The following is a 15,829-nucleotide window of genomic DNA, read 5'->3' as shown; positions in this document are numbered from 1 at the left end:
AGTGTATCAGAGGCTTAAAGAGATACAGATATTTCTGATTGTAAAAAAACCAAAATGACTCCTAAGCAGAATACCTGAGCTCTGTTTTTCAAGTTAAAATATTTCTGATAATTAACATTATTGTATTCATTGAATTAGTCAACATCCAAAGGCACAATCTGAAAGTTACGTGAAGCTCTAACACAGGATGGTGTATCTCAGAGATGGTTCTCTCAAGAAACTTATCGGGCTCTTATAGAAATCCTACTTCCTCCATAAAACTTTAGTAATTGAAATGATGGATAATTTCCCCCTAACTCACACCCCTATTATTCCCTGAACCCTTAAACCCATTGTTCTACAGTAATTCTTTCTACTTATATTTTCATTGTTTTGATCTTCTGAATATTTATTCAGCCCTATTTATGCTCTTGATTAGAATCCAAGTTACAGTTGTTTTTCTATTTTTAGGCAAGTACATGGATGAATTAATTTCATTTGTTCATTCATTCAAGATTTGTTGAGTGCTTACTACTGCCAGGCGCCAGGGAAACAAAGAAAAGTCAGAAACAGATTTATATCCAAAGAAGAATGATAAGTAGTATGTTTTAGGGGGTTCTCTATTCTGCAGTTATTTGTTTACATATTGTGTATTCCTTACTGGATTAAGAACCCACTGGATGATCAACTCTTTCTGGATTTCCCCACTTTACAGATTAGAGACTGGAGGCACAGAAAAATTAAACTAGGTAATTTGCTGACACTCCTACAACTAGTACATGGAAAAGTCTGAATATAAACCCAGAAAGTACATCTCCAGAGGTCATACTCCTATTAATCACCATGCTAGCTGTTTTCCACATTTGACCTGTACAAGGCCTCACATAAATATCTAATAAATGCATTCGGATTGTGATAGTCAATTCCCATAGGTCATTGATACTCATTTACATGCTGATGCCCTTCCATCAGTCATCAAGGGAGAACTCAATTCCCTAAAAATGGTGTGGTCCAGGTTTCATTCTCACCAACAATGACCTCTAAAACCCAGTAAGGCAGCAGCAATCATTCCACATTTATGCAGCTAGAAAAAAGTATGGTAGAAAATAGGAAACTCCTTTAATTAAGTGCAGCCTTGTTGACTGATGAATATGCAAAGGCTGCTCTAAGTTCATGGGTCCAAGAAATGGCACCAAAGTAAATTCTATACACTTGATAGAAAACCTGTGTATCACCATGAAGCCCCCTCCCTGTCCCTGAAAAAAGAACTTCCTCTATTCCTATATCTTTGATCATGTGGTAAAGCCCTTTAAAGTGGAAATGGTGAGAAATTCACATTTGACAAAGCACAAACCATACACTCAAACCTTGTTATTTTTTCCATGTGAAATCATGAGAACAAATGCAAAGGGCGATCAGTAAAGGACAGAAAAAAAGAGGGAAACTCAAGGGGTGGGTCAAGGAGTAATGGTCTAAGTCTCAGCTGGGCTATGTTCCTGGAGACCTGACTATGCACATATTCATTTTAGCACTAGCTGGAGTCACTCTTCTCTTCCATCAATGCCTCTGTATTTACCATACACAATTCAGAGATCCATTAAGTCTCAGATCTGCAAGAAACTCATTTTAGTGGGGATGAAATGGAGGAGAAAATTACTGTAAGTGTAAAGTGACATAAATGCTAAGATATAACATTCCATAGAATTTGCTGAGGGTCAAAGAATTCAGGGAGAAGTGGATGCTTTAACCTAATCTTTAAAAGGTAGTTGCCAAGTGGACTAAGAAAAGAAGAACATTCCAGAGAAGAGGAATGGCTTGAGAAAAGGCACTTAGGAGAGAAACCACAATCAGTTTAGTGCGGCTAAGGTAATAAACACTGAGCCAAGAATAGTGATGGAGCTGAGAAATGTTTGAGAGACAGGTTGGGTATGGTTTTGAAGGGCCCTATGGGTCATGGCAAAGAGTTTCAAGTCTATACCCCAGGCCAGTGATTTATTTCCCTGGCTACATAAGGAATTTCACCTAGAGAGGTTTTAAAAATATACTAATAACCAACTTCACCTGAGGGATCTAGTCAATTTCTGGCAGTGTGGCCAAGTATAATCTTCCTAGGTGATTTGATGAGCAATCAGGGATGAGAATTACTGTTGTTGACAATGGAGACACTTAAAAGGTTTTAAGTAAAGATGTAACATGATCAATTTTTTATTTCAAAAAGATCACCTTGGCTACAGTATGGAGAATAAATAGGAGTCATATGAGAGGTGACATAAAAGCAACTTGGGAAACTGGTGTGATTCAAATGGAAGATGATCAGGCCAGAACTGTGGCAGTGAGAAAGCAGAGAAGTGAGTTGTTGCCATCTTCTACCTTGGAGCTGACAAAAGACTAGAATGGATATGTGGGTGAAGAAGGATGGGGTGGATTACAAAAATGACCACAGGTTCTTCCCATGTTTTCACAACTTGCAATCATCGCATCCATCCCTTAAATCTGGGCTAGCCCTGTGACTTCCTTTGGCTGGTAGAAAGTGGCGGAAGTGTTGTAATTGGAGTTCCAAACTTTGATTCTAGGAACTTTGTCAGTTTTCTCTTAGTCTTGGATCCCTGTGATCCCTGAGTCAATAAACCCATGCAGCCATCTAGATGATGAGAGACACACTGTCTAATTGTCCTGTCATCCCAGCTCACTGCCTGCCAGCCACTAGAAATGAGTGAGGCAATGACAGGTGATAGCAGATGCATGAACAATCCTGGCTAAGATCATCTTCTATGGGAGACTGTGCTGGATCATTCTTAAATTGTCCAGTCATAAGAACTTCAATTATGGCAGTTAGTATCATCTATTAAGACTGACTACTTAAAGTTTAAAAGCTAGTCTCAGTAAACCACAAGTGTTGGAGAGGATGTGGAGAAAGGGGAACCCTCTTACACTGTTGGTGGGAATGCAAGTTGGTACAGCCACTTTGGAAAACAGTGTGGAGATTCCTTAAGAAATTAAACATAGAGCTACCTTATGACCCTGCAATTGCTCTACTGGGTATTTACCCCAAAGATATTGATGTAATGAAAAGAAGGGCCATCTGTACCCCAACATTCATAGCAGCAATGGCCACAGTCACCAAACTGTGGAAAGAACCAAGATGCCCTTCGACAGATGAATGGATAAAGAAAATATGGTCCATATATACAATGGAGTATTATGCCTCCATCAGAAAAGATGAATACCCAACTTTCGTATCAACATGGACAGGACTGGAAGAGATTATGCTGAGTGAAATAAGTCAAGCAGAGAGAGTCAATTATCATATGGTTTCACTTAGTTGTGGAGCATAAGGAATAACACAGAGGACATTGGGAGATGGAGAGAAGTGAGTTGGGGGAAATGAACCATGAGAGACTATGGACTCGGAGAAACAAACTGAAGGTTTTGGAGGGGAGGGGGAGTGGGAGATTGAATGAGCCTGGTGGTGGGTATTAAGGAGGGGATGTATTGCATGGAGCACTGGGTGAGATGTATAAATAATTAATTTTGGGACACACACACAAAAAATAAAATTAATTAAAAAAAGAAAGGGGAACCCTCCTACACTGTTGGTGGGAATGCAAGCTGGTGCAACCACTCTGGAAAACAGCATGGAGGTTCCTCAAAAGGTTGAAAATAGAACTACCCTATGACCCTGCAATTGCACTGCTGGGTATTTACCCTAAAGATACAAACGTAGTGATCCGAAGGGGCACATGCACCCGAATGTTTATAGCAGCAATGTCTACAATAGCCAAACTATGGAAAGAACCTAGATGTCCATCAACAGACGAATGGATAAAGAAGATGTGGTATATATATACACAATGGAATACTATGCAGCCATCAAAAGAAATGAAATCTTGCCATTTGCGACGACGTGGATGGAACTAGAGGGTATCATGCTTAGCGAAATAAGTCAATCGGAGAAAGACAACTGTCATATGATCTCCCTGATATGAGGGAGAGGAGATGCAACATGGGGGGTTGAGGGGGTAGGAGAAGAGTAAATGAAACAAGATGGGATTGGGAGGGAGACAAACCATAAGTGACTCTTAATCTCACAAAACAAACTGAGGGTTGATGGGGGGAGGGGATTGGGAGAGGGGGTGGGGTTATGGATATTGGGGAGGGTATGTGCTATGGTGAGTGTTGTGAAGTGTGTAAACCTGGCGATTCGCAGACCTGTACCCCTGGGGATAAAAATATATGTTTATAAAGCTGTAAAAAAAAAAAAAAAAGAAAAGAAAAAAAAAGAAAAAGAAAAAAGAAAGGATGAATACCCAAGTTTTGTAGCAACATGGACGGGACTGGAAGAGATTATGCTGAGTGAAATAAGTCAAGCAGAGAGAGTCAATTATCATATGGTTTCACTTATTTGTGGAGCATAACAAATAGCATGGAGGACAAGGGGAGATGAAGAGGAGAAGGGAGTTGAGGGAAATTGGAAGGGGAGGTGAACCATGAGAGACTATGGACTCTGAAAAACGATCTGAGAATTTTGAAGGGGTGGGGGGTGGGAGGTTGGGGGCACCAGGTGGTGGGTATTGTAGAGGGCACAGATTGCATGGAGCACTGGGTGTGGTGCAAAAATAATGAATACTGTTATGCTGAAAAAATAAAAAAATTAAAAAAAAATAAAAAAAAAAAGGCTAGTCTCAAACTAGGTTGTTTAAACACTAAAACTGGAAAGTCATACAAACAAAAGAAACATAGTCAACCCCAAAATACTATGGCATTGGCCCATGGTCATGTTGTTTACCTAGTTGAGTAAGTAAAGAATCATTGAGGTAATCAATCATCATGATAATGCCATAGTTTTTTGTTTTTTACTTTTGAAGGAATGTTTTTCCTTCAAACATATTGCATTGTTTCTCTTAATGTTTTGTTATTAAGTTTACTAATTACCAATAGTCACACAGAGAAAACTATATGCCACATCTGAAATTTATGTTCCTGAAACTTAATCCAGAACTGCATTTGGGCATCTGCCTGGATTATGAGAAAGATTTTCTCTCCTTCAAAAATCATGCTAGAGAAAGCAAAAGTAATGTTGCTTTATTATTTTATGAAGACTTCAACAAAAAAGATGGAAATGCTATTTCCTATCCCAAACATACTGACAGATTTAAATTTTGGTTTCTTCACTTTTATCTTTCAATATCGTTTATAAGGCTCCTCTGTGTTCAGGTAGCTCACCAACTCACTGGCTGTTGAAGCCCATCTCATTAGATTTTATTGCTTAATTACCACAAATTTAGCCTGTTTTATTATTTCACCATTTCCCTGGGAGTGGTTTTTTTGTTCAGTGTTCCAAAGGGCAGAAATCAAGGTGTCAGCTCAGACTGTGGTCTCATTTGGGACTCAGGATATTTTTACAATCTCCCCAGTGCTGGCGAAATTTGTTTCTTTGAGGCTATAGACTGAGGTCTGTCCCTGCTTTCCCTCTAGTCAACCGGGAACAGCTCTCAGCAACTAGAGCCCCCTGCAATTTCTTGCTACATGGCAGTTCTCAGCAGTGATGTTTCATTTCCTCCCAGGGCAGCAAGAGTGCATTTCTCTGATTTCCTCTTTTGCAACCAGCTAGAGAAAACATTATTTCTCCACGATTAAGTCAGGCCCACCCAGACAATCTCCCTGTTAAAATGTCAAATGATTTGGGACCTTCCTTACTTCCTTACATCTGCAAAATGCTTTAACAACAGGACCTAGATTAGTGTTTGACAGGATCCCTGGGAGAAGGTGTGTATATACCAGGGTCAAGAATCCTGAGGGCCATCTCAGAATTCTGCCTACCATAACCATGATTAAGAGATAGAATGGCACCATCAGTTCCTAATGATAGCATGAATTCTATCACCCATCTTCTTTCTCACAAGTTTCCCAATCAATAAACTGTCCAGTTGGATGTTAGACCTTTTAAAGGTGCAAGGACCCTAAGTATTCCAAAGCTCCTGTAGATTCAAGTGTATGATCTGTGTGAGTACCAAGGATTAGAGAACTGCCAGCTTCACCACAGTACTGAGGAGGGAGGGTCACACATGGGAAGGGCAGCTGTGAATATCACATACAAGAGATAGAGAAGGGACGGTGCAGTTTTTCCCCATGGAATTTCATAATTCTTGACATCCTACTCACTGGTACTTGACAAACCCAACTAATTTTTGAGGCCGTGTTTTAGTTTGAAAAATGTCAGACTTTTGGATACAGGACAGTTTTTAATCTGATAGCTCTCTGAATGAGAAAACTAGAAACAGAAACATCATTAATTTTTCTTTTAACAGAATCTGTAAATTCTACATAGAATTTTGTGATCTTACATAAAGCATCTGTATTACTTCAGAGCAGAAAAGAATTTATGAAGAAATGTAGGCAGAGCGTGGTGTTCAGACTGTAATTTTACTCACCTGCAACTGTCTCCCTTCCATCATAACTTTATTTAAATCATGGCTATGCTTTTAATTAACAATTTAATTGGTTGGTGCTTTCTCAACCCATTTCTCTGGAGGCATGGTTTTCTGTTTAACTTTCTTGTTTTAATTCTTCAGCAAAACCATAAAATTTAATTAGGAAAGTAACCAGCTTTGTAACAGTGGTTCTAGGTCTAATTATCTAGGCTGTGACCGTACCTTCTCTAATTTCACTCAACAATGCATAGACATTTTGCATTTGTTCCTGTTTCAGAGAAGACATTGTGAATTTAGAGCCAAAGCACATATCCCACTCACTTTTCACTTTTCCGAAGATGCTTAGTTATAGCCAAACAAGTCAGAAAAATTAACTTAAAGTATCTGTATATGCTATTAAACTAAGAGCCATTAAAAGACCAGGATGAAGGGTTGTTACCATGTGTATGATTTTCCTATTGCTTTTTTATTTCTGTCATATTTCTGTTGCTTTTCTATTGCTACAGAGAAAATTCCCACAAACTGAGGAGACATTTACCATTTCATAGTTCTGATGGGCACAAGTCCAGGCACAGTTGGATTTCACTGAGCTAAAAGCAAGACACCAGCTGGGCTATGATTTCATTTGGACCTCAGGGTCATTTTTCAAGCTCAGATGGTTGTGGCAGAATTCAATTCCTTATAGTTGTAGAGCTGACATCCCCATATCCTTGCTGCTTATCAGCTGAGGGTGGCTCTCACCTCCTCAAGCCCAACACTATTTCTTATCACATGGCTCCTATGGACAGTTCACAATGTGGCAGTTTGATTCTTCTTTGGCTGCCAGGAGGAGCACTTCTTTGACTCCTTTCTCTGTCAAATTTTTAAGATTTATTTATTTCAGAGAAAGAGAGAAGGAACGAAGGGAGTGAGAATCCCAAGCAGACTCCCTGCTGAGTGTGGAGCCCAGTGCAGGGTTAGATCTCATGACCCTGGAGATCATGACCTGAGCCAAAATCAAGAGTCAGACGCTTGACTGACTAGGCCACTCAGGCAACCCAGAAATGCTCTGCTTTTTTTTTTTTTAAAGATTTTATTTGTTTATTTATTTGTCAGAGAGAGAGAGAGAGCGAGCGAGTGCCAGTGGGAGAACACAAGCAGGCAGAGCTGCAGGCAGAGGCAGAGAGAAGGAGGCTCCCTACTGAGCAAGGAGCCCGACGCGGGACTCGATCCCAGGACCCTGGGATCATGACCTGAGCCAAAGGCAGCGGCTTAACCAACTGAGCCACCCAGGTGTCCCCCCAATGCTGTTTTTAAATGGCTCATCTGATCAGGTGAGGCCCATCCCAGGTTATCTCCCTTCTGTCACATAATGTAATCTATCAAGGAAATGACTATTCTATATATTCATAGGCCCTGGCCAGACTCGAAGACAGATTATGCAGGGTGTATACACCAGGGGGAAGAAATTTTGGCGCCATCTTAGAATTCTGTCTACCACACTGTGCTTTAGGGAAAGGGGGCAATTAAAAGCTCCCTTTCCCTTGCAGGCAGTGCATGGGGTGTGCAAAGGAGCTGTTAACAACAGTGCCAATTCTATCTCATCAGCTCCACAGGGCTCAAGATGATAGACAGTCATCTTCTTTCTTCTCTGCAGGCTGCTTTCTCTGCCTGGCCAGAATCGCTGCTTTCAGTGGTACATGTGGATCACTCGATGAAATCATTTGAATTTAAAATGACATCCAGTTAACATGACTCTTTTAGACAGAAATGTATTTAAGCTCAGTGCTTCAAATTTCAACCCAATAACACTATTTCTTTGGTAAAAAGAAATGAAGAAACGTGCAGAAAAATTAACATAGCAGGCCTGAAACTCCTGTTCTTAGAAAGCCCTACTTGCAATTGTGGCCATTAGCTGGCATCTGGAAACTTAGCGTGAGAGGATCCTTCCTGAAATCTGAGAAGGGTGGTTCCACTGAACACCTAAACTGTGCAAACAATATAGCTCATGCTGAACACCTCTTTCCCCTGGAGAATCTGGAATTTTAGTATGTGCTTGGCAGAGGGGGCCTACATGACTAGGCCCCAATAAAAACCCTGGGCATTAAGTTTATAATGAGCTTCCCTGGTGTTATCATGACTCCTTGTTGAGACCATCCTGTGGTAATTTCATAGGAAAACAGTTCTTGGAAGCCTGTGCCTAGTTTCTCCTGGACTTCATGCCAGTGGTTTTTCTCATTGCTGGTTTTGCTTTGTATCTGCTTGCTATTATAAATCAAAACTATGAGTAGGATTTTCGGCTGAACTGTGAGTCTTGCAAATCTCGGAACCTAGAGGTGGTATTGGTGACTCAAGGAACAAAGTAAATGAGAACATGACAATGTACACATGGAGTCTAGGCTCCACTGCCCAGAAAACTTGACCTTTTTCCTCTCCATTGGGAGAATGATCAGAATAAACAGACTGGAGGCAGAAGGCAGACTTCATGTGGCTTCTAAAGGGTTTGGAGCTGTCTCCAATGTGGGCTCCAATGCCACACTGTGACCCAGAGCAAATTACTTAAATTCTGTTTCTCCTAATTTCTTCAGCTGTAAAATAGCAATAAATGTACGCACCCCATAGAGTTATTAAAAGGAAACAATTTATAGGAAGCACTCAGAGGGACTCAGAGTGGTGTGAAACCATAGAACATTGTCAACATTCTGATACTAACCCCCTTGCTTCCCTTCACTCTTCTCCCCTCTTCCTCATCAGTCCCCTTTCCTTGCCTTCTCGTAGTTGTCCTCTAAACTCCTTCACATCCAAACCATTTCCTCCCCTCAGATTACTAACTTTCCTCAAGAACTAAAAGAAAATATGCAGGATTTTTAAGTGTATACAGAAGTGTGTACAGAAAAGGGCACAATATAATGTGTTCTCCTCAGTGTCCACAGTCCTTTTTATGCTCAATGTCATTTTTGTTCCATCTACTATGATTTAGAAGAGTTTTTAAGTAACCCTCCCAGTCTTCACTGATGAAATTTTATTACTTTTGCTAATGATGAGTACTTATCACATAGAGAACTATGCTGTTTTATTTTTATGACTTTGTAAGACCTACCATGTAAATATGTTTACAAATGGTGTGTGTGTTTTAGGGGGGGCATTCTTTCACAAATATTTTTTCCCCAATACTTGGTTAAGCATATTTGTTTCCTGAGATACTGGACTTCATGGTATAAAGTAGCTACTTTATTTTTTCCAATGCTGTATCTAAAAAACAATTTTAATGGAGATGGGAGCTTCTACCTGAAAACTGCTTTGTTTCTTTGCAAATGTTGAGTCCCTGATGGGCTGTATAGATAGTTTCAGATATTGCTGCTGAAAAGACTATGCTGAGGTTAATAATCATAGGAAAGTTCATGTCAGTATCCTGAAGCAGAGATTCTTTTGAGAAGAAGAGGTTTAGGAAATGTCTGGTAAGCAGCCTCTCTGGTACCAGATACAATCACGATTTGGGGCGAGGTCCTCCTGCATTTTCACTTTGGGCCCTTGTATAGAGACACAAGCTTAAATTGGGCATGTGTAAAAGCTAGGAATGAGGAGCAAGAAACGAAATGAATAAATTCTAGGTTCCATACTTCATTTATAAGTACATTCAATATTTGAAAGAAAGATGTCAAAGAGAAAAATCAAGCCAACAATAAAAGACCAAAAATCAGATAATTACAAATATCTCCAGGAGCCACTGAGACTATCCCTCCTCTCTTTCCTCCTAACATCTTCTCCAGGTAGGACTGTCCTACAGACATTTAGGGCACATGTTTTTCTATCTCATTTTGGAGTTTAAGGAGGCCTTCTTGATAATGTTTTGCTAGCCATTAAAAAGAAGGTAAACCACCCCATATTTTATGGCCCTGCCTCTGTTCTTTGTAGCCCTAGAAAAGAGCCCATCACTACACCTTTCATCATAAGTTTCTAGCTAAAGCTGACACTCAAGTATATGTAGTATTAGGGAGATAAGAAATTCTCTATCTCTAAAATCCACAAAATTCACCCAAGGTTGAATAATCAGAGCCCTTCAACCTCTGCCAACAGAATTTTCTTACGAGACCCACTGAAACATATGAAAATTAATTAACTTGAATTTCTTTTCTTTTCCTCAATTCACTTCTGCTTGAATTTAATTAGAATGGAAGTATAGATGATCATCAGGAAAATTTTAAGAAGGAAAAGTGAACTCTGGAAAATTGTAAATGAAATTCATTCATTAAAAACAGCAAAAAACATTTACTGAACTTGTAGGATATTCCTGACACTGCCATCACAGCAATGAGAGAAGTGTACGAAAAGTTCTCTTATGAAGCTTACATGCTACTAAGGGAGATGAAAAAATAAATGAAGTCATAAATAGATAATGGGTAAGATACATCATCTTTGAGTAACTTTAACTTATCTTTTAAAAGCTCTTTCAATTTATCGCTTAGCATTTTTCCCCCTTGGCTAATTAATTCCACTTATTCAACTCCCATCAGCAAAGCCCTGTAAACACACTATAGGCATAAGGGATAAGTGAGTGGAGGCTCCTTACCTTAAGTTGGTGGTATATTTTCTTCAGTGCATTTGCTTCTTCTTCTGTATTGGGAGTAAGTCTAATCACCTTATCACTGTAAGATAGGGGAAAAATGGTGTTATTTAGCTTTTAATTAGCAATAATCGCGCCTCGGATAAACCTCATTGGCTACGATACTGCCACTGCGCAAAGCTCATGTTATTTAGCTTTTAAAAGGAAGGATTTAGTCAGCTTTATATGCTTACCTTTTAAAAAACGAACTTTGCAGTTAGGAAGAGTAATAGCATAACAATGGGTTGAACCAATACCAGCAATACTTGGACGACCAGGTATTTTAACCAGTTATTTTTATTCTCAGCTCACATTTTTGTTGTTGTTTTATAAGATTTATTTATTTATTTGAGAGAGAGAGAGAGAAAGGGGGAAGGGAGTAGGGAGAGGGAGAGTATCTCAAGCAGACTTCCTGTTGATCATGGAGCCTGATCTCATGATCCCGAGATCATGACCTGAGCTGAAATAAGAGTCGGAGGCTTAACTGACTGTGCCACCCAGGAACCCCACATTGGTCTTTTTCCCCTGCCTTAAGATTATTGGTTTTTCCATCAGTTTTTAAAGATTAAATATTCAAACTTAAGCAGAGAAAGGTAAAAAACACAGGAACAATGGTAACAGGGACAAGGACTTTTATGAATAGCTGAGAGCAGATACCAAATAAGAAATTTCTGATGATAGGAGTTAACACACTCTTTTTAAAAACTTAATGATGAAGAGGCGCCTGGGTGGCTCATTTGGTTGGGCGACTGCCTCCAGCTCAGGTCATGATCCCAGAGTCCTGGGATCAAGGCCCACATTGGGCTCCCAGGTCCGTGGGGAGTCTGCTTATCCCTCTGATCGTCTCCCCTCTCATGTTCTCTCTCTCTCTCAAATAAATGAATAAAATCTTAAAAAAAAACAAAAAAAATAGTGCTGTAAAGGAATGTGACTTTAAATAAGAGACCATATGAAATCTATATACTATGGAAAAGGGCTGGTTCAGATTCTTCCTACACTGAGAACAGTAAAGATAAGCTCATCTCTATTGGCCATCTTATTTCTGTAGTACAGAGCTTCCCAAGTGTATATGGGGCCAGAATGGAGGGCCACCAACAGTTTCATGTGTCCCAAAAGATATCAATGGCTATACAAATTTCTAAGTGAAAAAATTTAAATTTTTTTTACTGCTTAAAATTGTACCACAGCTGAAATTATATCTGAACACTCTAAAATTTATTTCAGTAAAGGTCTTGGATTGTTTAAGAAGTCTGGATGAGTCGTGCTATCTGCCAGAGAGTCCTCTATAGTGGTGACTTCCCCCAAAGGCGTGTTAGAAAGCAGCTATTATTTGTAGTTATGTCATGATGAGGACAGGTTGGAAAGCAAGCTCTAGTACATAATAAGCAAAAGTGGTTCAATGTGTTTTGCATAGAGTGTAGGATTAATATCCTAATATGTTTTGCATAGAGTGTAGTTATTAAGTATTTATTAAGAGATTGGTATAAAGGAGATCATTGAGGATAATTGGTTTCTAGAGGAAATGTAAGAGTTCCCTGTACTAAATAGAGTGGAACAGGAATATTTTTCATAACCCTCTATAGTATTTTACAATGACTGAAGATAAAATAGATTATTAATACTACACACAGAAACACACACAGAGCACCCACAAAAACTCTAGCAGTTCACCCATAACTTATCTCTTCAACCTCAAAGGTATACTGGAGTAAGAATGGAATATGCATACTTTTCCATGGTTTTACTACTTAGATGAATAGCAGTGTCCACGGCTAGATAAGATTAATATGAAAGTCATTGAATCCCAAGGGAGACTTCCAGATTTACTGTAAGTTATGGGTTAAGTCTGTGCATTCATTTCTAATCACTTTAGCTTTGTTATTTCAAATGATCCTGTTTTATCTTCTTTACCTATGCATTTAAAGGCCCTTGGCTTGTTGATAATTTAGTATGCTTTGGGCACTACTATCCTAACAGGTCATTTTAATATCCTCAAAATCACACAAAAACACCCCTCAGCATCAATGCCATGAAGTCTATTTTCCCAGAAAGAATAAAAGAAAGTAGTGGCAAGGAACAAAATCATCAAGTCACTATGAAAGAACTCCAAATATGACCTTTAGAATCTAAATGTAATTTACACCTTTTTTCTTTCTCATTTCTGGTACATAGTTCTCTGTCCTTTATTTTTCCTGGATTCATCATATCCTGGCCTCTCCCACCTGACCCAATATAATTCTTGGCAGAGAAAGGCAACTCCGCTGGTTGATATGGTGGTTTCTGAGGGATGGATCACTTGACAGCTTGCTGAAAAAACCTCCATCTGGGACCCTATCAGTTCCTCAAGAGTGCAAAGAATGCAATCTGTAGCTGTTTCAGTCATAGGAAGATCTTTTTTTTTTTTTAATGATGGATAATTCAACCTGGCAATTAGTTCCCCTTCTGTGAGTATACGATAAAAGGTGACCATGTCTAGGTAATTCACCTCTGAGAGTGATTACTCAGGCCCATGTTTGTCACTTTTATCACAAAAAGTTCACGTTATCACAACTTGTAGAAATTCTCAGGTGTGACTTGAGAAATGTGTTTATTAATGTTTGATTCCTTATCAGAGAGCAGAGAATAAGGAAAGTTATTTAGGAAAACCCATGTAATGTATTTTGTAAATCCATAAATTTTATTAGACTAACCAGTAACCAAAACCAACAAGAGTACCCTATTCTGAATGCAAAACCAAATACCCCTCCAAATGCCCCATTTGTCCTATCAAACAGAAAGCTTGCTCTCCCTAGACCTGATAGCTAGTCTTTTTTTTTTTTTTTTTTTAAGTGGTGAACAGTAATTCAGTACTATGAACAGGAAGGTTTCAGCAAGCACAGCAGCTCCTGGAACTCAGAGATAAACTAGCTATGCACATTGAAGGTGAATGGAGAGGCTTTCCTAATAAATGATGCGTTTTTTTCAACCGCTAGGTGGCAACATCAATTTAAGGCCCTTTGGCTACCCTTTGGGATTAAGTTGAGAGAATCAAAGATCTGAACAGGTACAGACGGCCCTTCTTTTCACTACATCTGTATCTTTGGGGTAAATAGCCAGTAGTGCAATTGCAGGGTCATAGGGAAGCTCTATTTTTAATTTCTTGAGGAATGTCCACACTGTTCTCCAAGGAGGCTGCACCAACTTGCATTCCCACCAACAGTGTAAGAGGGTTCCCCTTTCTCCACATCCCCTCCAACACAGTTTTTTCCTGTCTTGCTAATTTTGGCCATTCTAACTGGTGTAAGGTGGTATCTCAATGTGGTTTTAATTTGAATCTCCCTGATGGCTACTGATGATGAACATTTTTTCATGTGTCTGATAGCCATTTGTATGTCTTCATTGGAGAAGTGTCTGTTCATAACTTCTGCCCATTTTTCGTTATGATTATCTGTTTTGTGTGTGTTGAGTTTGAGGAGTTCTTTATAGATCCTGGATATCAATCTTTTGTCTGTACGGTCATTTGCAAATATCTTCTCCCATTCCGTGGGTTGCCTCTTTGTTTTGTTGACTGTATCCTTTGCTGTGCAGAAGCTTTTGATCTTGATGAGGTCCCAAGAGTTTATTTTGGCTCTTGTTTCCTTTGCCTTTGGAGACATATCTTGAAAGAAGTTGCTGTGGCTGATATCGAAGAGATTACTGCCTATGATCTCCTCTAGGATTCTGATGGATTCCTGTCTCATGTTGAGGTCTTTTATCCATTTTGAGTTTATCTTTGTGTACGGTGTAAGAGAATGGTCGAGTTTCATTCTTCTACATATAGCTGCCCAGTTTTCCCAGCACCATTTATTGAAGAGACTGTCTTTTTTCCACTGTATATTTTTTCCTGTTTTGTCAAAGATTAACTGACCATAGAGTTGAGGGTCCATATCTGGGCTCTCTACTCTGTTCCACTGGTCTATGTGTCTGTTTTTATGCCAGTACCATGCTGTCTTGGTGATCACAGCTTTGTAGTAAAGCTTGAAATCAGGTAACGTGATGCCGCCAGTTTTATTTTTGTTTTTCAACATTTCCTTAGCAATTCGGGGTCTCTTCTGGTTCCATACAAATTTTTGGATTATTTGTTCCAGCTCTTTGAAGAATACCGGTGGAATTTTGATCGGAATGGCATTAAAAGTATAGATTGCTCTAGGCAGTATAGACATTTGAACAATGTTTTTTCTTCCAATCCAAGAGCATGGAATGGTCTTCCTTCTTTTTGTGTCTTCTTCAATTTCTTTCATGAGTGTTCTGTCGTTCCTCGAGTACAGATCCTTTACCTCTTTGGTTAGGTTTATTCCCAGGTATCTTATGGTTCTTGGTGCTATGGTAAATGGAATCAATTCTCTAATTTCCCTTTCTGTATTTTCATTGTTAGTGTATAAGAAAGCATTTACCCCAAAGATACAGATGTAGTGAAAAGAAGGGCCATCTGTACCCCAATGTTTATAGCAGCAATGGCCACAGTTGCCAAAGTGTGGAAAGAACCAAGATGCCCTTCAACGGACGAATGGATAAGGAAATGTGGTCCATATACACTATGGAGTATTATGCCTCCATCAGAAAGGATGAATGCCCAACTTTTGTAGCAACATGGACGGGACTGGAAGAGATTAGGCTGAGTGAAATAAGTCAAGCAGAAAGAGTCAATTATCATATGGTTTCACTTATTTGTGGAGCATAACAAATAGCATGGAGGACATGGGGAGTTAGGAGAAGGGAGTTGGGGGAAATTGGAAGGGGAGGTGAACAATGAGAGACTATGGACTCTGAAAAACAATCTGAAGGGTTTGAAGAGGTGGGGGGGTGGGAGGTTGGGGGA

General features: G+C 39.4%; 1 protein-coding gene and 1 non-coding gene across 2 annotated transcripts in view; both read right to left on the bottom strand.

The window, feature by feature from the left end:
* The window catches only part of CPA6 (carboxypeptidase A6), a 370,507-nt gene that overhangs the window by 192,832 nt on the left and 161,846 nt on the right, over positions 1-15,829 (bottom strand). Inside the window, exon 2 of the mRNA XM_047727215.1 lies at positions 10,960-11,035. Within this exon, the coding sequence (XP_047583171.1) occupies positions 10,960-11,035 (76 nt within the window). The remainder of the gene's footprint in view (positions 1-10,959; positions 11,036-15,829) is intronic.
* On the bottom strand, positions 10,998-11,135 carry LOC125099406 (U4 spliceosomal RNA). Its single transcript, XR_007127150.1, has one exon. It is a non-coding gene; the product is annotated as a U4 spliceosomal RNA (small nuclear RNA).

Source organism: Lutra lutra, chromosome 4, assembly GCF_902655055.1.
Source record: "Lutra lutra chromosome 4, mLutLut1.2, whole genome shotgun sequence".
NCBI lineage: Eukaryota > Metazoa > Chordata > Mammalia > Carnivora > Mustelidae > Lutra > Lutra lutra.
Note: the sequence above shows the minus strand (reverse complement) of the source record. Positions and strands in the feature narration are given on the sequence as shown.